The 17,939-nt window shown below is 42.1% G+C and overlaps 1 protein-coding gene across 2 annotated transcripts in view; it reads left to right on the top strand.

Moving 5' to 3' along the window:
• Positions 1-17,412, top strand: part of PIGR (polymeric immunoglobulin receptor) — a 28,136-nt gene extending 10,724 nt beyond the window's left edge. Inside the window, exons 2-11 of one of the 2 annotated variants that reach the window (XM_075064833.1) lie at positions 5,312-5,413; positions 6,608-6,939; positions 7,622-7,951; positions 9,715-10,038; positions 10,601-10,915; positions 11,957-12,071; positions 12,859-12,977; positions 13,637-13,765; positions 15,259-15,317; positions 16,751-17,412. In XM_075064833.1, coding sequence (XP_074920934.1) covers positions 5,352-5,413; positions 6,608-6,939; positions 7,622-7,951; positions 9,715-10,038; positions 10,601-10,915; positions 11,957-12,071; positions 12,859-12,977; positions 13,637-13,765; positions 15,259-15,317; positions 16,751-16,828 — 1,863 coding nt within the window. In that variant the 5' untranslated portion in view covers positions 5,312-5,351 and the 3' untranslated portion in view covers positions 16,829-17,412. Of the gene's footprint in view, positions 1-5,311; positions 5,414-6,600; positions 6,940-7,621; positions 7,952-9,714; positions 10,039-10,600; positions 10,916-11,956; positions 12,072-12,858; positions 12,978-13,636; positions 13,766-15,258; positions 15,318-16,750 lie in introns of both variants that reach the window. The other variant, XM_032792543.2, reaches the window with a different exon arrangement.
• The last annotated feature ends 527 nt before the right edge of the window (positions 17,413-17,939 follow it).

Raw genomic sequence — 17,939 nt, forward strand, 5'->3', positions numbered from 1 at the left:
AACACTTTTTGGTCAGATCTGCACCTGTAATTGAAAAACAAAGATGACCAATGGTCAGAAATCTAATATAATCCTACGGGAGAAGAAGGTTTTTAAGGTATGGTTTTGGCAACCAAAGTGATGCCAAGTGAACAATCTTTCTTCCTGCTGGGTGAATAATGTTAAAAAGCAGAAGGAAGAAACTGAGGCACCAAACTCTTGAAAAGGGGCTTTGTTCCAAAATGGGCTCAAGTTGAAGAGTTTGGATCCAGATCCCAATCTGGCTACCCTACTCTCGCCTCCCCCTGCCCCTTCAAAGTTCAGAGGTGTTTGGATCTAGGTTTGCGTTCAGCCCATAATCAGGCTAGGAGCCATCTGAAAAGTGTGGGTCCAGATTTTGCTTTGGATTTTTAAAACCTAAAACTTGGGGGAGGGGGTTAGACCTGGCCCATTTCTCCTTTGCAGAAGACTGAGCCCTGGTTTACTCTACAAACCAATGTCGGTATAAGTCCATCGGTGAGGGGTGTGGAAAATAGACATCCCTGAGCGATGCAGTTATCCTGTCTCACCTCCTGCTCTGGTCAGTGCTATGTGGACAGAAGGCCTTCTCCTGTTGATATAGCTACTGCCTCTCAGGGAGGTGGAATACTTGTCCTGATAGAAGAAGCTCTCCCATTGGTGTCGGTAACATCTTCTTCACTAAGTGCTACAGCTGTAACGCTGTAAATGTCGACAAGCCCTAATTCTTTGCTCTGAGCAGTGGTTTAGCATAACGATGTCTACACACACACAGGCAGGAGGTTTGAGGTGATTTTCATAACAAAAGAACTAGGGGGGCAGAAGGGAACATGAAGCAAGGTAATTCCATAGTGCAGGCTGCCATCTTGAATACAAGACTATGCCTTATACTGAACTGTTGTAGAAAAGTATTGGCTTTTACAGACTGTTTGGGGTTACACAGTCCAGGTGCCTCACTCATTCTCTGTACAGAGAGAGTCTCCAGAACAGAAACCACCGCCAGATTAATCCATTCTCCAAACAAAAATTGTACCAAGAGTCAAAAATAATTTACATCACATTGTGGAATGCTGTGGTCCAAGCCTTGTCCTCCAGAGTAAATTATCCATGGGAACCTTCAACTGGGCAGAGCTCTACAATACATTTATTCTCATAGAAACTCATGTGCTAACACTGCCCAGCCTGGATTGTTTTAGAATGCCATTGCACCGTAGATAGGAATATACACTAGACGGTACTTTCTGTATGATACCACTGCCCTCTAATGGATGGAAGTCCGACCTTTGCAAGCAATCTTTCTTGTAGCAGGTCTACAAACTATAGTGACTTTCATGCAAAGATAATAAAGAATTTAACACGTTAAATCATTTAGCATAGCAATACCTCACAGGAGGCAGGTAAATATGATTATCCTCACATGACTGTAAGAACATCCTGATGAGAGATGGCTAGAGGCGTAATGGTATCAAGCTAGATGTTTCAGCTGGCCTGATCAATTCAGTGTACCCCGACTCAACCATGGTTACAATCTATATCTAAAAAGGTGTCAGGCAAGGTCTCATTGGAAAACCAATAACTCACTGAGCATTAATATTCTTGCATGATGTAGACACAGGGTTTGTGAAAAATGTTATGAATATGTGCTAAAATTATATTCTTAAAATGTGTATGGCTAGCAATGCATAAGCACAGTGTACCTGAGACAAAGGAATGGTCACTCGAGTCTCTGACCAGCCTTGTTTTCAGGCAGAGACGATGAAGGCCCATTTTTACATATCAGTTTGTGATGGGGCACTCCACTCACCACAGGTCTGGCACCTCCTCTTGGCTGTTCTGGGGAATAGGTCACCAGGTCAATACCACTTCCTCAGTTGTATGCCATCACTCCCTCTCTCAATCTGGTCTCCAGCCCCTTTCTTGCTCTCTGTGTCTCGGCCCTCCAGCCAGGTCACTCGATGTTTGCCCCTTCCAGGAGATAGTTCTTCAAAGTCTCTGTCACTTGCACAGTTACCCAGGCAGTCTTCCATTCACTGCCCCACCAGTGCCATTTCCCCAGTGATGAGTAAGGGAACCCAGGCCCACCCTCTACTCCGGGTCCCAACCCAGGGACCCTACCACACACAACCAAGGTCAGTTCAGTCCCCTTGCTGCTTATTCACTAGGCTGCTTCTTACCCCAGCACTCCCCCATCTCTGGGGTTTACCAACTTCTCTATTCCCTTCTCCTAGAGAGTCACCATGGGCTACTTGTCTGTATAGCCCCCAAATCCAAGGGACTGACTGCAGACCACCTCCCTACAGTCCCCTGCCTGCTGTCAGCTCCCTGGCTTTATAGAAGCCCCTCCTATTCCTGCACAGGTGAGCATCCCCTAATTAGAACTTTCCTGTAAGCCTTCAGCCTAGTAGGTTAATTGGCCTATCTGGCCTCCATTAACCCCTTCAGGGCACTTGTGTGTGGGGGACACCCCATCACACAAATAAACAAAGCTATCAAGTGGGCAAGGAGACAGCAGAACATCTATGCCCACCCCCAGCAGGAGAGAGAAGCTTGGGCTGGGTTTTTACTTTCCAGAGACTACATTGTGAAGATTCACTGGGCTATACTGAGGGGGCTGAACCTCAAGTGATAAGCAACTGAATCAACTGATTGTGTACAATATTATTGTATTATTAAAGCGTATCAAGTAGGCGTTTATGAAAACTAATGACACTGGTGTTTAATATTGTCATAAAATGTATGTATTAAAACTATATAACAGGAATAGGCAACTATGGCACAGGTGCTGAAGGCAGCACGCGAGCTGATTTTCAGTGGCACTCACACTGCCAGGGTCCTGGCCACCAATCCGAGGGGCTCTGCATTTTAATTTAATTTTAAATGAAGCTTCTTAAACATTTTAAAAGCCTTATTTACTTTACATACAACAATAGTTTAGTTATATATTATAGATTTATAGAAAGAGACCTTCTAAAAACGTTAAAATGTACTACCAGCACACGAAATATAAAGGCGCTGGTGAGATCCCACCTGAAATATTGTGTGCAGTTCTAGTGTCCCATGTTTAAGATGGATGAATTCAAACTGGAACAGGTTCAGAGACGGGCTACTAGGATGATCCAAGGAATGGAAATCCTGCCTTATGAAAGGAGACTCAAAGAGCTTGGCTTGTTTAGCCTGGCCAAAAGAAGGCTGCGGGGGGATATGCTTGCTCTATATAAATATATCAGGGGAATTAACGTTAGGGAGGGAGAGGAATTATTTAAGCTTAGTACTAATGTAGGCACAAGGACGATGGTACAACTGAATATAGAAGTTAGACTTTGAAATTAGCATGGGTTTCTAACATTAGGGAGTGAAGTTCTGAACAGCCTTCCGAGGGAGTAGTGGGGCAAAAGACTTATCTGGCTTTAGACTAAGCTTGATAAGTATATGGAGGGATGATATGTGGATAGTTATTTGGGCACTGATCTTTGGATATCACAGATAGGTCTGCTCAATGTCTGTGAGGGGATGTTGGATGGGATGGGTCTGGTTATGCAGAGATTTTTCCTGGGTGCTGGCTGTGGTCTTCCCACATCGTCAGGGTTTAGCTGATCGCCATTTTGGGTTGGGAGAATTTTCTCCAGGGCATATTGCGGGGGCCCTAGAGGTTTTCACCTTCTCTGCGCGTGGGCATGGGTCACTTGCTGATGGATTCTCTGCAGCTTGAGGTCTTCAACCACAATTTGAGGACTTCAATAAGTCGTCATTGTTACGGTTGTTAAAAGTGGGAATTGGGTAGGGTTGTGTGGCCTGCTTTGTGCATGAGGTCAGACTAGATGATCATATTGGTCCCTTCTGACCTACGAGTCTATGAGTCTATGAAACCTTAAATTAGAGTGAATAAATGAAGATTCAGCACAGCACTTCTGAAAGGTTGCCGACCCCTGCTATATAAGGAATTATGAATACTCATTGATATAAGGTTTTACAGTCTATGTCTAAACAAAGGGAGAAACAGGTCTCTCCCAGACAGGAGGGAACATAATAGCTATTTACCTGTTTCCTATGTAAAGTACGCTTGGTGGAATCAAGACAATGGAACTTCTGTTTACATACAGAGAGACGGAAAGCCCACAAGAAGGGAAGAATGAAGTCATCCTGCATCTTGAAGCAAGTCATTAAATTTTGGAAGATATAAGAAGAGATATGCAGACAAAAGGGAACAGAGCTCTTGCAAGCTGAGAAGGATGGGTCCTTCAACCGGGGGGGTTAGAGTTGAAGTCTTTAGGAACTGAATTCCACTTAGGCAAAGATCTTTCACCTAGGAAGACAAGGGAAGACAGCCTCTTGTACTTCAATAGAAGGTCCTGATAGTGGGAAAAAAAGCCTAGGCTGGGAAGGAGAATGATTGGTGAGACAAAACATTTTAAACAAAGCCTGTACCTCCATAGATTAAGTTTGTCTTTTAGATATGTATTTTCTCACTTGTGTTTGTTGGTAACCCTTTCTAACCTTATTCCTTTTACTTGGCATCACTTAACCTATGTCCTATTGTTAATACAGTTGTTTTTTTTTATACTATAAACTAACTCGGTGCTGTGTTTAAATGGAAGGGTGTATTTGCCCCAGTGAAGTTAATAAGCTATGATGTTCTTCTTTGACTTTAGAGGGAAAAAATAAACAATTTTTCTGAGCTGCCCAGGAGAGGACTGGACATTACAGAGCACATGATTTTGGACAGTTCAGGACTGGGAGTGTGCTGGGGTCACTCTACAAGTAGCAAGGATGACAGAGACCAGGAGTGTGACTGGTGTGTTGCTGGCAGACTGTTGGGTTCAGAGCTGCTGGATCAGAGCTGCTGCTAGAGAGTTACTCAGGGTGTGACCTGCATGCTTGCTGCTGACTGTGAACATCACAGGCAGGCAGTTACAGTAGCATAGCATTTGAGGCACCTATGATTACAGGGCAGGTAGTGACTCAGCCCCTCACTGGTCTGGATTGCACCCCACACAACCTGACACCAATTTTACTAAGAAGGAAAATAGGGTCCAAGGATATTAGGTGACCTATTTCTAGTCACATAATGAGGCAAAGGTAGAGCCAAGAACACAAGTACCCTGAGTTCCAGTTGCCTGCTGCGAACCCTAGATCAAACTGTTTTTCCTTTAGTACAAATGGCTATAGGCCTACGTTTCTGGTAACACTCCATGCATGTGGCTTAACTCACGACTCAAAGTGTTTGTATCATGGATCAGTTCAATGGGTGGTTTTAAAAATTTTTTAATATCCAACTAAATAAATAATGTGACCTTCTGAATGTGGTTCTTTACAGATTTCAGGAGAGGTTGGGGAACTAGGCATTTGAAAGGAATATGACTTTCTTGGTGTTCATCTTCTTGCTCTCCTTCCTCCAAGCTGAGTCTGCAAGAAGTAAGTACCTAACCAAAAAGTGAGTAAGTTAAGAGTGTGAGACCTGCTGACATTTAGCACAGTCAGTGTAAGGCTAATCCTATATAGTAGATAACAGTGAAGACATAGTTATGACCAAATAGATGAATGTTCTTTATAGCCCTGGCTGATCTCTTGAGACCATTCAGATTACAGGCAAGTCAGCTGATATATCGGATTTCCTGGCTTTCCCATTCCTTGGTCTTTCTCTCTTTGGTGTGGTATTTGGTCTGAAATCTCCTGGGAACAAGAGCTGTGTGATGCACTGCAATTTTTGTCCATGGGGCTCACAGAAACCTTTCTACCATTTTGTTGTTTGGATTGCACACCCTGAGTTTCATTTTGAGTTTGGGGTTCAAATGGACCTAAAATTTCAATTTAAAGCTTAGCCCAATCAATTTGCCATGGTTTGGCCCAAAATAATATAATACCCATCATGTTTAGCATTGTTTCTTTTAAAAGATAAAAATCAGCCCCAGGTATCTCTGCAAATTCAGGGCCCCCCTGATCCCTCAAAGGTTCTTGAACCTCAGTGAAACTAATGGCAAAACCTGAGTTTGGGGTTTCAACAAAACTATCAGATGAAACCATCATTAAGGAAGAGTTGCCTAGCTCTGATAGGGACCCACTGCTTTGCGAGATTTCAGATACACGCTGCTTTGAGCAGTGACTATTTTCACAACTATTTAGTATTTCTGCCTATGACTGAAACCCAAGGTTGCAAGAAAATTAAAAGAATGTTAAAAAGCCAAGCGAGCTAAAACAGTGAGGTTCACTTCAAGTTTGCATGAAAGTTTGAACTGGTTCTTACTTCATCCAAACCAGTTTAACCATCACAAGTAACTACCACTCTATATTGCTACAGAAATTTCATAGCACTTTCAGAAACAAAGAGGAGTTTGTGGCTAAGGCACTAGACTGGAACACAGGAGATTAATTTTTGGCTCTGCCATAGACTCCTTGTGTGACCTTGGGCAAGTCATTTAATTTTTCTTTTATCGATCCTGGCTATTTTGACTAAAAACTCTTTGGGACAAGGATTGTCTCTTCCTTTGTGTTTGTGGCTATGTGCCTAGCTCAGTGAAGCCCTGATCTCCACTGGGGCCTGAAGGTGCTAGTGTAATAATGACTTGACTTATGGTGAATAACATGAAATGTGTTTCCTCTTGCCAGTTGCAAGTTCAAACCCCATATTCGGACCAAGGCAGGTGACCGGTTTGCTGGGAGGATCAGTTACTGTGAAATGCTACTACCCTCGCACCAGTGTGAACCGACATGACAGAAAGTATTGGTGCAAGGAATCAAGATCGCAATGTGTGACCGTCATTTCTTCCAGTGGCTATACTGCTCAAGACTTCTCTGGCAGAGCAACAATTACAGACTTCCCAGAGCAAGGCATCTTCACCATTGAGATCTCGAAGCTAGTGGAGAAGGACACCAGCTTTTATAAATGTGGCATTGGTCTCAATGATAGAGGACTTTCCTTCAAAGTCAAGCTGGATGTTTCAAAGGGTAGCTCAGCCTGGAGGCTTCTTATATTGTTATTTTTCTGTTGTAGTAATGGTGTTTGGGAAATCTATCCATCGACAATATCCAAGAGAGCAAGGTGATTGGTACCTTGAGTAATAGCCAAGATCTCTGCATTTCTAGCACCCCCATCACTGTAATGTAAAGGTACCATATAAAAAAGGAGATGTACACTAATTCTGTTCAAGACAGCCAAAATTCTCCACCGTTCCTTGATTTGTCTACTCTCCTGAGTGGAAAGTGTTAACAGCAAAAATAAAGGTTGTTTGTAATTTACACTACCATATGTGATCATGTGGTGCAGCATAGTACAGGACATTACAGTATGGTCTACTGTAGTATGGGAGAGTAAACAGTGCCATATGACAAAGGGTAGAAGCATATGATATGGTGCACAGTAGCGTGGTGCATTAAGATATCCTGCAATTCAGTGCATATGGAGTGGCCTGGTACAAAATGATGCAGAGTTGAAAAGTATGGGAATGTGTATAGAGGTAAGGTACAGTAAGGTATACTATACAGGATTAGAAGGGTACAGTCTGGGGTAGTATAGAGAAGTATAGAAGAGTAGGATTACTGCAGTGCAATCGGAAATGGTATCGAAGAGTGTTGTAAACTGCAATACAGTCTGGGTTCTGGATACTGACTTGGACTATCATTCACACAGGTCCAAATGTGCCCGAAGAAGCTGAACTCTATTACATTGAGCTGGGAGGTTCCGTGACCATCAACTGCATGTTTGGCCCGGAATATGGTAGTGAGAGGAAGTACATGTGCAGAATGGGGAAAACAGGCTGCTCTAATGTCATCGACACCTATGGGAATGTTAACGAAAACTACAAAGGGAGAGTTTTGCTGAGCTTTCAGGAGCCTGCTGGATCATTCAGCCTCTATATGACCCAGCTGAGGAAGGAAGATTCAGGTGTATATTTGTGTGGGGCTGGGATTTACGGAGAGAAAGGAGAATCCAAGGAACTGGATATCCATGTCTACCAAGGTGAGCAATGGGCAGGATGTGTAGATTTCAGCCATTCCAAGTCTGAAGAGATTAATATTTTATTTCCTAAGGATCTGTTTCCCTTGAAAATCTTACTGATACAAGTCTTATTCTCTCTAGATAAAATTAATAGTACTTGTTATTCTTTTATGTTTTCATCTATTTAGCTACCAACAGTGTCCTATATGTGTCACAGACAAATAAGAAGACATAAATCCTTTTCCCAAAGACTCTACGTTGCAATCTCCACTTTGTGTTGACAGCAGGGGTTTAAAGCTGAGCCTTCATCAGAAAAGCTATCGCTTGAGTTGAAGGAGTAACTCCACTGGTAGGCAGCAGCAATAGGCTGTAATCCTCTCTGTAAACCAGCCTTTAGAGAAGATCATGATGACACATGCAAAAGGCAAATTCTCTTTACAAATTTGGGATGGGCAAATTCCTACTTGACCCATTTAACTGGCTTATCTTAAATGCAGACTATAAAAGAAAAAAACCCAGACACTTTTTCCTGACCACTACGCTGCCTTCCTAAGCAATTTTTAGAAATATTGATCCAATATGAAGAGAAAGAACTACAGGATTTAGAAAAGGTTAGAGCCTGTTAGAGCCCATACAGTTTAGCCCCTCAGCCATCCTAGGATAGCTCCCAACAATCTAGTCTCCAGTCTAGTTTTAAATGTCTTCCATGATGGGGCTGCCACCACTTTCTTTGGGAGACTCCTGCACGTTAGAATAGGTCTCCCTTTGCACAATCTGCGAATTAGCCTCATTGCTTCATTCTGGATTAGTTTCCGAAGCACAAGTGCAAAGAGCGGATGGTATAGGCAATAAGTCAAAGGTATTTTTATGCTCAGTTGGATGCACTAAAAGTCTTAGGGCAGGTCTACATTACCATTTAAGTCGATCTAATTTATGACACTCAGAGGTGTGAAAAAGTCCCCCCCACCTTACTCCACCCCCGAGTGACACTAGTTTCGCACTGTTCACATCAGGTATGTCTGTAGGAGACACTCTCCTGCCGACATAGTTTATGCCACTCACCAAGGTGGAGTAATTATGTCGACGGGAGAGCGTGTCTTCTGTCTTCACTTGACGCAGTACAGCAGCGCAGCTAAACCGATGCAGAGCTTGTGTAAACTTGCCTTTAGCGGCTGCTGCTCCTCTTGAGCTATGTGCGGCTCTGATTGCTCCACTTGTGTTTGGATTCCTGGATGTTTGGAGAAGACATTGTTTGGCCTGATGCCAAGCCATTGTGCCCCAGGTTTATCCACAGGTTCCTAGAGAAGGGGACACCAAAACTTCTCATGCGCCATTCATGCTAAACCTTAATCAACAGGGAAATGCCCATTATCATTGGTGTCCTTGCTGGCTTTCCTGACAGAACGACAGGTCTGTGGAGGACTGAACTACTTTCTGGCTTCTAGAGGGGGTCCCTCCAGTTCAGGACTGAGGCACAAGGGCCAGATCCAAAGTCCGCGGAAGTCAGGGGAAAGACTCCCATTATTCCACTGTGGGTTGGCAGGAGGCAGTGTGTGAGGGAAACTTGAGCTCTCACTGGCCAGGCTGTGACTGTTCCATTCTGCAGTCACCAGCGTTGTCAGTCTGTTCTATTTCATCCCTGCAATTAACTTTACTTTAAAATGTTTTTTATAAGGAACAGACCCAACCAAACAACCACTCAAGGCACATGCAGCATGCATGTTAGCCCAGCCTGAAATGTGTGAGAGGAGCCTAAGAGCAAGTGTTCAATTTTGTATCTCCAGAGACATCTGTCCCCCAGGGACCACACGTAATAAATGGAGTCATAGGAGGTTCAGTATCTGTCGAATGCCACTATGATCCACGAGGGAATTACACACTCAAGTACTGGTGCAAATGGAGGAAGAATGGGTGCAATCTGTTAATAACCAACCTTGCGACTATGATAGATTCATATGAAGGAAGGATAGTCCTGCATGATAACCCAGAAAACGGAACATTCACAGTAATAATGAACCAGCTGACAGCAGGGGATGCAGGATATTACTGGTGTATAACAGATGGCGATACGGAAAGGAAATCTACAAAGGAGCTGAAGATTATAGATGGTATGAAAGTGCATGTAGTGATTAGTGTCTCTGCCAGCACAAGCTATACGGGTATTTGATCGTTGTTCCTCCCAAAGCAGCATAAAAGAGCAGAGCCTTGTTTTCCTGAGGAGAACTATTTTCTAATTCTTAGCACCATAATCTTGATTGGTAAAGCCTGACATTTCAAGGTACAAATTAGAGCTGGTGGAAATTTTTCAAAAATACAAGATTTCAACAAAAACTTTTTTTGGACAACATTTGAAATTTTTGTGCAAAGATTTCACTAATTTCCCATCAACCATTTTCACTATTTTTCAGGCTTTTCTGACACAAATGCTATTTAAATGCCATATATACACAATAAGGTACATAGGGATATATGTATCCATACACATATATAGTACATTTAAGTGTTATGAAAGCAATATAAGGTGCATTTACCCTCATAGATATACTCTGTACCTTGTAGTTACATAGTAATTATATATTTCTGTTAACACCTTGTTGATAACAGTGCTTCTGTATATTAATTGTTCAAGTCATTAAAATCAGCCTCACTGTTTTGTTTCCCTTCTAACAGGGCAACCTGGTTTAACAGGACCAAAAGAGATTGATGCAGTCATTGGTACACGGGTCACTATACCATGCTCTTATCCATGCAAATATTATTCTTACCAGAAATATTGGTGCAAGTGGCATAATACTGGCTGCCAAAGTCTCATCTCCTCTGAGCAAAACCAAACCGGCCTGGTTGTCAACTGTGACAAGGAGAAGAGGACACTCTACCTAACTTTCGACCAAGTAATACAGACAGACCAAGGGTGGTATTGGTGTGGAGTGAGCCATTCTGGTCACTATGGGGAAACCATGGCAGTGTACCTGACAGTAAACGGAGGTGAGCTTCAGCATTTATTGCAGGACAAAACAGGGAAGGTTTTTCCTGTAGCCATGATGGTGTCATTCCATTGAGAGGCACTATCTCAAAACAACAACCAAGTGGTGGCATTTCAGAACATCATAATCTCCTCTGTCTAGGACAGGCTCCACTTTCTGTTTCACTAACAGAAAGTGGAGCCTGTATTCACAACGTTTATCGCTGTAACTCTCATTCACACATTGGTTACAGAATTCTTCCTTTTTCCAGTCACTGTAATAAGTCTGGAAAAAGAATTGCTTCTGTACCACTTTTATATTTCAGCCCCTATTATTTATTAATTGTTATTATTATTGATATTACAGCAGCACTGAGAAGGCTTGGCCAAGACCAGGGTCCCTTTGAGCTCATAAGAGAGACTCCCTGCCCCCCAAAACTTACAGTTTACATAGAGAAGAGCACAGGGAACAAGAAAATAAGAACTATTTTGCTATTTAATAGATGGGGAACTCGATTGCTCAACTCCATCTCAGTACATTTAAAATAAAGATGATTTTTTCTTGGGATAGAGGGTTGGAGGAAGTTGGGGACAAACACAACCATGTGGTGTTGGAAACCCAAACCAAATATCCTTGTGTTAATTCATGCATGAGAACCAGGAAGAGCAACTGACTAGAAACAAAAGGGAAGCAGTGTCCTTGCTGCGTGAAATGCAAAAACTAACATGCAATATAAATGGTGATACGCATATCAAATATTTGAGTCGTATTCTGGAGCATACTAGTAACACAGCTAGGGATTAAAAACAATATTTTTAATACATGGCTAGGAAGACCACTCGAGATTTTCTTATGGGGTCATTTGGTAAAAGTGACTCCTGTTTTAAAAAGTCACTTTGGAATCAAAGTCTCATTGAAAATCAATGGGAACATTTTGAAAATGGTCTTATTTATGAAACAAGTGCTGACAATATATTGGTCTCTCTCTCTTTCTCTCTCTCTTTGTGGTGATGCTGGATGCAAATAACCCACCACTCCCATCTATTACTGTTTGAAACTAAAGATGCAATCCCTCTCGATGCAAAATCTGAAGATGCTTCTATGTCCAACACAGACTCTGAAAATGGTATTGTTCCCCAAAACAAAGACGGGGTCATAGATGACAACTCTTCACCAAGGTCAGTCCCTCAAAGATTTTGTTCCAAAGTGGTTTGGAAAAGAATAAGAATTCCCCTGCCCCATCCAACCTGTCCATTTTTACAACCAAACTTTTTTTTATAGTTCTCATGTATTCTGATATGTTCAATTCCAATGAGTACTAATTACTGTCAGAAATTGTCCATTCATGTTTCCCAGAAAAATTTTGCCCATATCAAAATTTTGGCTCAGCTTTGGGTAATCATCCAAACTCTGAATGTTTATCCACTCTGAACTCCAATTTTTTGACTTTTGTCCTTCATTTCTCATAATGCCATTTGGCAAATACTCATTCTTCTAAGGCTTCTGTAGGTATAAAGGTTGCAACATGTTCTAGTAGCTAGAACAGCACACTGGGGTCCAGGAACCTGGAATGCTCATTCCCTTTGGGATCAGGAGAAGCCAATTCACCCATGGGTGTCTGAGCTACTCCATCTGCAAAATGGGGATAAAGATATTTATCTGCCTCATTGGGATGTCAGGATGCTTTATTAATTGTTTATTAATAGCTCTGAAATCTGTAGATGAATATCACTATGTGAATGCAATGATGATTTTGTTCTAAAAAATCCCACTTGATTCTGAATTTTGAATTTGGCCATCCATGATTTTGCTATTGTGAAGCATTTCTGAGTATGTAACTGTGCACAAGCTTTCTATATAGATCTTCTAGACTATGCTGGTTCATCTGTGTTATACAGTCCTGTATAGAGCAATATAAAGTCACAAGGATCACACATGTGTATTGCTCAATTGCTCCCTTTCCAGCTCTCAGGAACATGACGGCTCTAAGGTGATTCTCTCAGTCCTGCTCCCCATTGCTGCTGTGTGTCTGCTCCTTGCTACAGTCTTTGTGGTTGTTAAATTTAGGCTCCTGAAGCGCACAGGTGAGTCCTAACTTTCTTTATTGGCCTCCCAGGGGGCGTAGAGAATACTGTAGATTTGGAGGTAGAGGGTATATGACATGTACAACAGTCTTTGTACTGGTTTGGGCTGCTCCAATGAGCCTCGTATAGGAATGGTGGGAACAGCATCCCAGCCTTTTGCCCCAGAACAAAGCAACTCCATATAAAACATTGTTGGCAAAGTACAATATGTGTGGCCTGGACTCAATAATATTATTGTACTTCAGAGCACTTTACATCTAGCTGATTGACCCTCCTACCATCCCATTTTACAGACAGGGAAAATGAGGCTGCAACGGGAAGCGTGTTTTCCTGGCATTAGAGCTTCCGCTCCTCCAGCCCTGTGCTCAGATCTACTGCCTTCTCTCTCTGAAAATCAGGCGGTAGTAGGAAACTTGAAGAAAGCCTGTCCTCCTGAGACATCTAGCCTGGTTTCCATACCAAAGAGACTCAGATAAATATCTGCTACTAGCATCAGAATCTTTTGCAGGTCATCCAGTACTAATAGATGTGTGCGTGGCTGGGGAGGGAGAGGGTCTGGCTACTAGTGAGACATTTACCTTGAAAGTATAAAACAAAGGAGCTCATTGTATTAAATTATGTTGTGTGTGTATGTCTGCTCCCTGCCTCCCTTTTAACAGATTTGGTTTCGGTTGGAAGCTACAGAACAAATATTAGCATGTCAGAATTTGAGAATTCTAGAGATTATGGAGCAAAGGACAACATGGGCATAAATGATGCTCAGGAGACCCAGCTAGGAGGAGTGGATGGTAAGTTCCATATTAACCACCCATAACTTATCTTGAGGTAAATAAATGACTGGCCTAGGGGATAGTACATATAAAGAGGATTCTGCATTGAGGCTGCTGGCTACAGAAAAGATACTGGGATCTTTTCTCACTTTGTTGTGCAAAATCAAACCTTTAAAAAAAAATGTATCTAGCAAGCAACTGCAAACTGGATGGTTTCTACAATGGACTAAATGTATTACATATAAAACAGATTATCCCAGAAGTGCTTACAATATTAAATGCAAAGTAATGCATATTGGAAAAAATAATCTCAACTACACACACAAAACTAGCTAAATTAGCTGCTAATACTCAAGAAAGATCTTGCATTCATCATGGATAGTTCTCTGAAAACATCTGCTTTTTTTTTTGACTGGAGTGGCAGTCAAAAAAAAGCTAACAGACAGCTAGGAACCATTAGAAAAGGAATAGATAGTAAAAAAGAAAATATTTTAATGCCACTATACAAATGCTTGGTACATCCACATCTTGAATACAGTGGGCAGTTCTGCTTGAATAAGGTTGTGTTATTTACCCCTTCACATAACACACTAGAATTAAGGGTCACCCAAAGAAATTAATAGCAGGGTTAAAACAAACCAAAAGAAGAATGTAGTCACACAATACATAGTCAACTGGAAGAACTTGTTGACATGGGATGTGGTGAAGGCCAAAAGTATAATTAGGTTCAAAAGATAATTAAATAAGTTCATGGAGGATAGGGCCATCAATGGCTGTTAGCCAAGATGGTCAGGGATGCAACCTCATGCTCCAGGTGTCCCTAAACCTCCAACAGCTGGAAGTTGGGACTGGATGACAGAGTGCATCACTTGAAGTTACCCTGTTCTGTTCGTTCACTCTGAAGCATCTGGCACCAGCCACTGTCAGAAGACAGGATACTGGGCTAGATGGACCGTTGATCTGACCCCCTATAGACATTCTTATATAAAAGCACAAATAGGAACAATAGAGACTTGGTCTCTGATCTCAGCATCTTTCACAAGCACTAAAGTCACAAGAAATAGTTAAAATCTCTTTTATCTTTTTGGTAGTTGGGGTTATTGTTTGAATGACAAGCCTAAAAGCTCCAGTACCTAGACCATCAAACTCAGTGTGTGGGCAATAGAGTCATTGGTCATCTTTGGAAACAGAAAATAAAACCTTTTTAAAGAAACATCAAAGATGTTTGTTCTCCCCTAGAAATCTAGAAGCTTCCCTGGCTCAATACGCAGGGATGCTTAGCACGTAATGCAGGTGCAGCACAGTTGGTTTATGGGAAAGGTGGTATTCTGGGTGCATTTGCAAAAGCTTTACAGTGCCAGTGCTTCAGCCTGACATCAACCCAGAGAAGAAGTTGTGCCCTGAACATCAGCAACAGTTCAGTGCATGTAGGAGCTACTGAATAAGTGGGGCTTGGCCTACACTGCATGATCTCCTATGCACAGTACCCTAACATCTCCTATGCTTTTCAGAATTTATAATTACCCCTGGCAATGCTGAAGGTGCAGAAGAACCATCAAAGGTGAAAAGGGTAAGAACAGCTAGAATATATAACCCAAGGTGCTGCATGCAGCCTAGTCTTTCTTTCAGGCAGCAGAGCTTCAGCAGCAAAAGCTCCTTTTTCCCCCTCTATGCCCTATTTATGGTCAACTATTTCTCAATTAGCAGCCTATTAAGAATCACACCTGCAGCCTCTCCACTGGAGTTTCTAACCCTTTACTGCATCTACATCGTTAGAGCATAGAACTTAACAGTAGTCACTTAGCTTTGATTCATGTTTTCAGTTCAGCTGGAAATATTAGCAGGTGTTATTGTTCTGGAAGCCTGAGTCTAGGTGAGGAGACAGAAATCTAAAACTGCCAGATTTACTGGATCAATAGAAGCTGTGAGCCTGCCACGGTGATCCTGCTGCTTCCAAGTTCTTCCCTGTTAAACCAAGTAGTTCTCTAACGCTGGGAAGCAGTGCTGTATGGTGGTAGTAGGAGAACTAGAAGCCTGGATTTCTGTGTTTTATTCAAAGTCTACTGTTGACTGTGTGTGTGATTGCAGGCAAGTCACTTTAACCAACTGTAAAATGAAATGAAGATACTCTCACATCCTGCAGGAGTGCTGTAAGGCTTCGTTACAGATTAGTGTTCCTTAAGCTGTTAGCAACTATTAAAACAAAGTCCACAACAGATAGTTCTAAGTGCCCTAACAATTAATGGTGCCAGGAACCCAGCCAGTAAATCAAAGCATCAGAAAAGCCACTTATACCTTTAGGAACTTGCCCCCCAAATTGTTGGAGAATAAATAGGCTTTTGCAGCATTGCCAGAAGGCCACGTTTGGGCTATTTTGGACCAAGAAGGTGAGAATAGGGAACAAGTTCCAAAGTTCTCACAAAGAATACCCTTCTAGTATCTTTGAATGAACTGGTTTGTAAGTTTCTTTGAGATCCTCAGCTGAAAGTCACTCGGGAAGCGCAAAGTGTCTTTGTGATATGAAACAATTTGGGAAATACAGCAGCTTATGACACTTCCTTTAGAACAGGCAAATCTTATGCCAGTTTCAACCAAACTAAAACAAGGATGCAGTGAAGGGCCCCTTGCAAAGAATTCCAGGTTTCCAAAATTTGGGACACTTCTCTGAAGTTGATCCAAAGGACCTGAACCTTTTGAGTAGGCAACAGTATGACAAAAGGATTCGCTCAGTGGTAGCAATATGGGGGACCTTGTTCGCATTGGATACACTAGTCTCTGTACACATTAGCTCTGCATAGCATCTTCAGTGTCTGTAGGGTGAGGAGACAGCAAGTGTGAAAAATCAGGATGAGAGTGGGAGGTAATAGACATCTAGATAAGAAAAAGCCCCAAATATTGGGACTGTCCCTATAAAATCAGGACATCTGGTCACCCTAAGTGTCTGCTGCTTTATTGTTTCTTTTGGGGAAGTCTGAATAATGTGATTCCTCTCCTTTTATTCAGGGCTCCAAGGAGGAAGCGGATATTGCTTACAGCACATTCCTGCTTCAAGCCAACAAAGTAGCCCAGGGAGAGGCTTAGCAAGTTCCTCGACTGTCCCAGTACAATTGCTTCTGAAGATGGTACAAGGAAAAAACAATAATGATTGAAAACGCTCCTGTGTTCTGAATCAGTGAACAACAGATCTGCAAGTTGCACTATTTCTTACTGTCAAACAAACGTTTTGCTGCATCTAGATCTTTCAGTTCATCAAAGATTTTTAATGAGGTTGTGAGTGGTGATATAATAAGAATCTTCTGGCCAAAAATAAGTTGCCTTGGGGAAGTTGAACCCTCAGAAGTTTGATTTTTTTTCTTTTTTTAGGGTAAAGGATCTCATTTCAAGTATATTTGAGGTGAAATATCAATAAAGCTCTAATGCCTTTGCTTTCCTGCAGGCTGAGCTCACACCTTTTAGAGTTCACCAAGCCCCAAGGATGGCCATGACCTAAGGATCATTTAAGATTCACCTCTCATTTGATTTTAAAGCACCAGGAAATATTTTAGAACAATGTGAGTCTCTCTTTTGATTCCTGTGACCTTTTTAATCTATAAGGCAGTACCTGTAAGGCAGACAAGTAGCCTGAAATTGTTTTTTCTTCACAGACAATAAAGAATCTGATTGTATTTTAGCAAATCAGTAATTCTGTTCAATTTCTGATACCACATGGAGTGAATACTATGGGGAGAGGCACATTTTTGCAAAGAGCTGGCAAGGGATAAAAAAAGCCACTTGAGATTATCTCCTAATTTTTGTCACTCAAAACCAGAAACCTCTGGAGATATCAGGTACATTTATATCTTACTGTAACACATACAGTTAGGGCTAGATTCTCTCCTGTGCTAGGATCTGCTCATTATAATGGAGTAAGGATGCAGGTTGTCTGGGAGCCAGTCAAGATCTCAGTGTAAATTACAGCAGCACAGGGGGATTAGAAAGATTGACATCTAACTCTTATATGTTGCTGGCCTGTCTTCTAGGTACCAACAACGCTCAGATCAAGCCCTCCTATGTCCCTCCCAGGGGCTGCACTAACATAACTCAAAACCAGCTGGCTATGGTCCTCAAGGAACCGTACACCAACTGAGAATTGGCAGAACACAACCGTGCTCAGCTGCCCATCCTCTCCTGTTCCCAGCACTTCCCCTACGCC

This window comes from Chelonoidis abingdonii, chromosome 4 (assembly GCF_003597395.2).
Source record: "Chelonoidis abingdonii isolate Lonesome George chromosome 4, CheloAbing_2.0, whole genome shotgun sequence".
NCBI lineage: Eukaryota > Metazoa > Chordata > Testudines > Testudinidae > Chelonoidis > Chelonoidis abingdonii.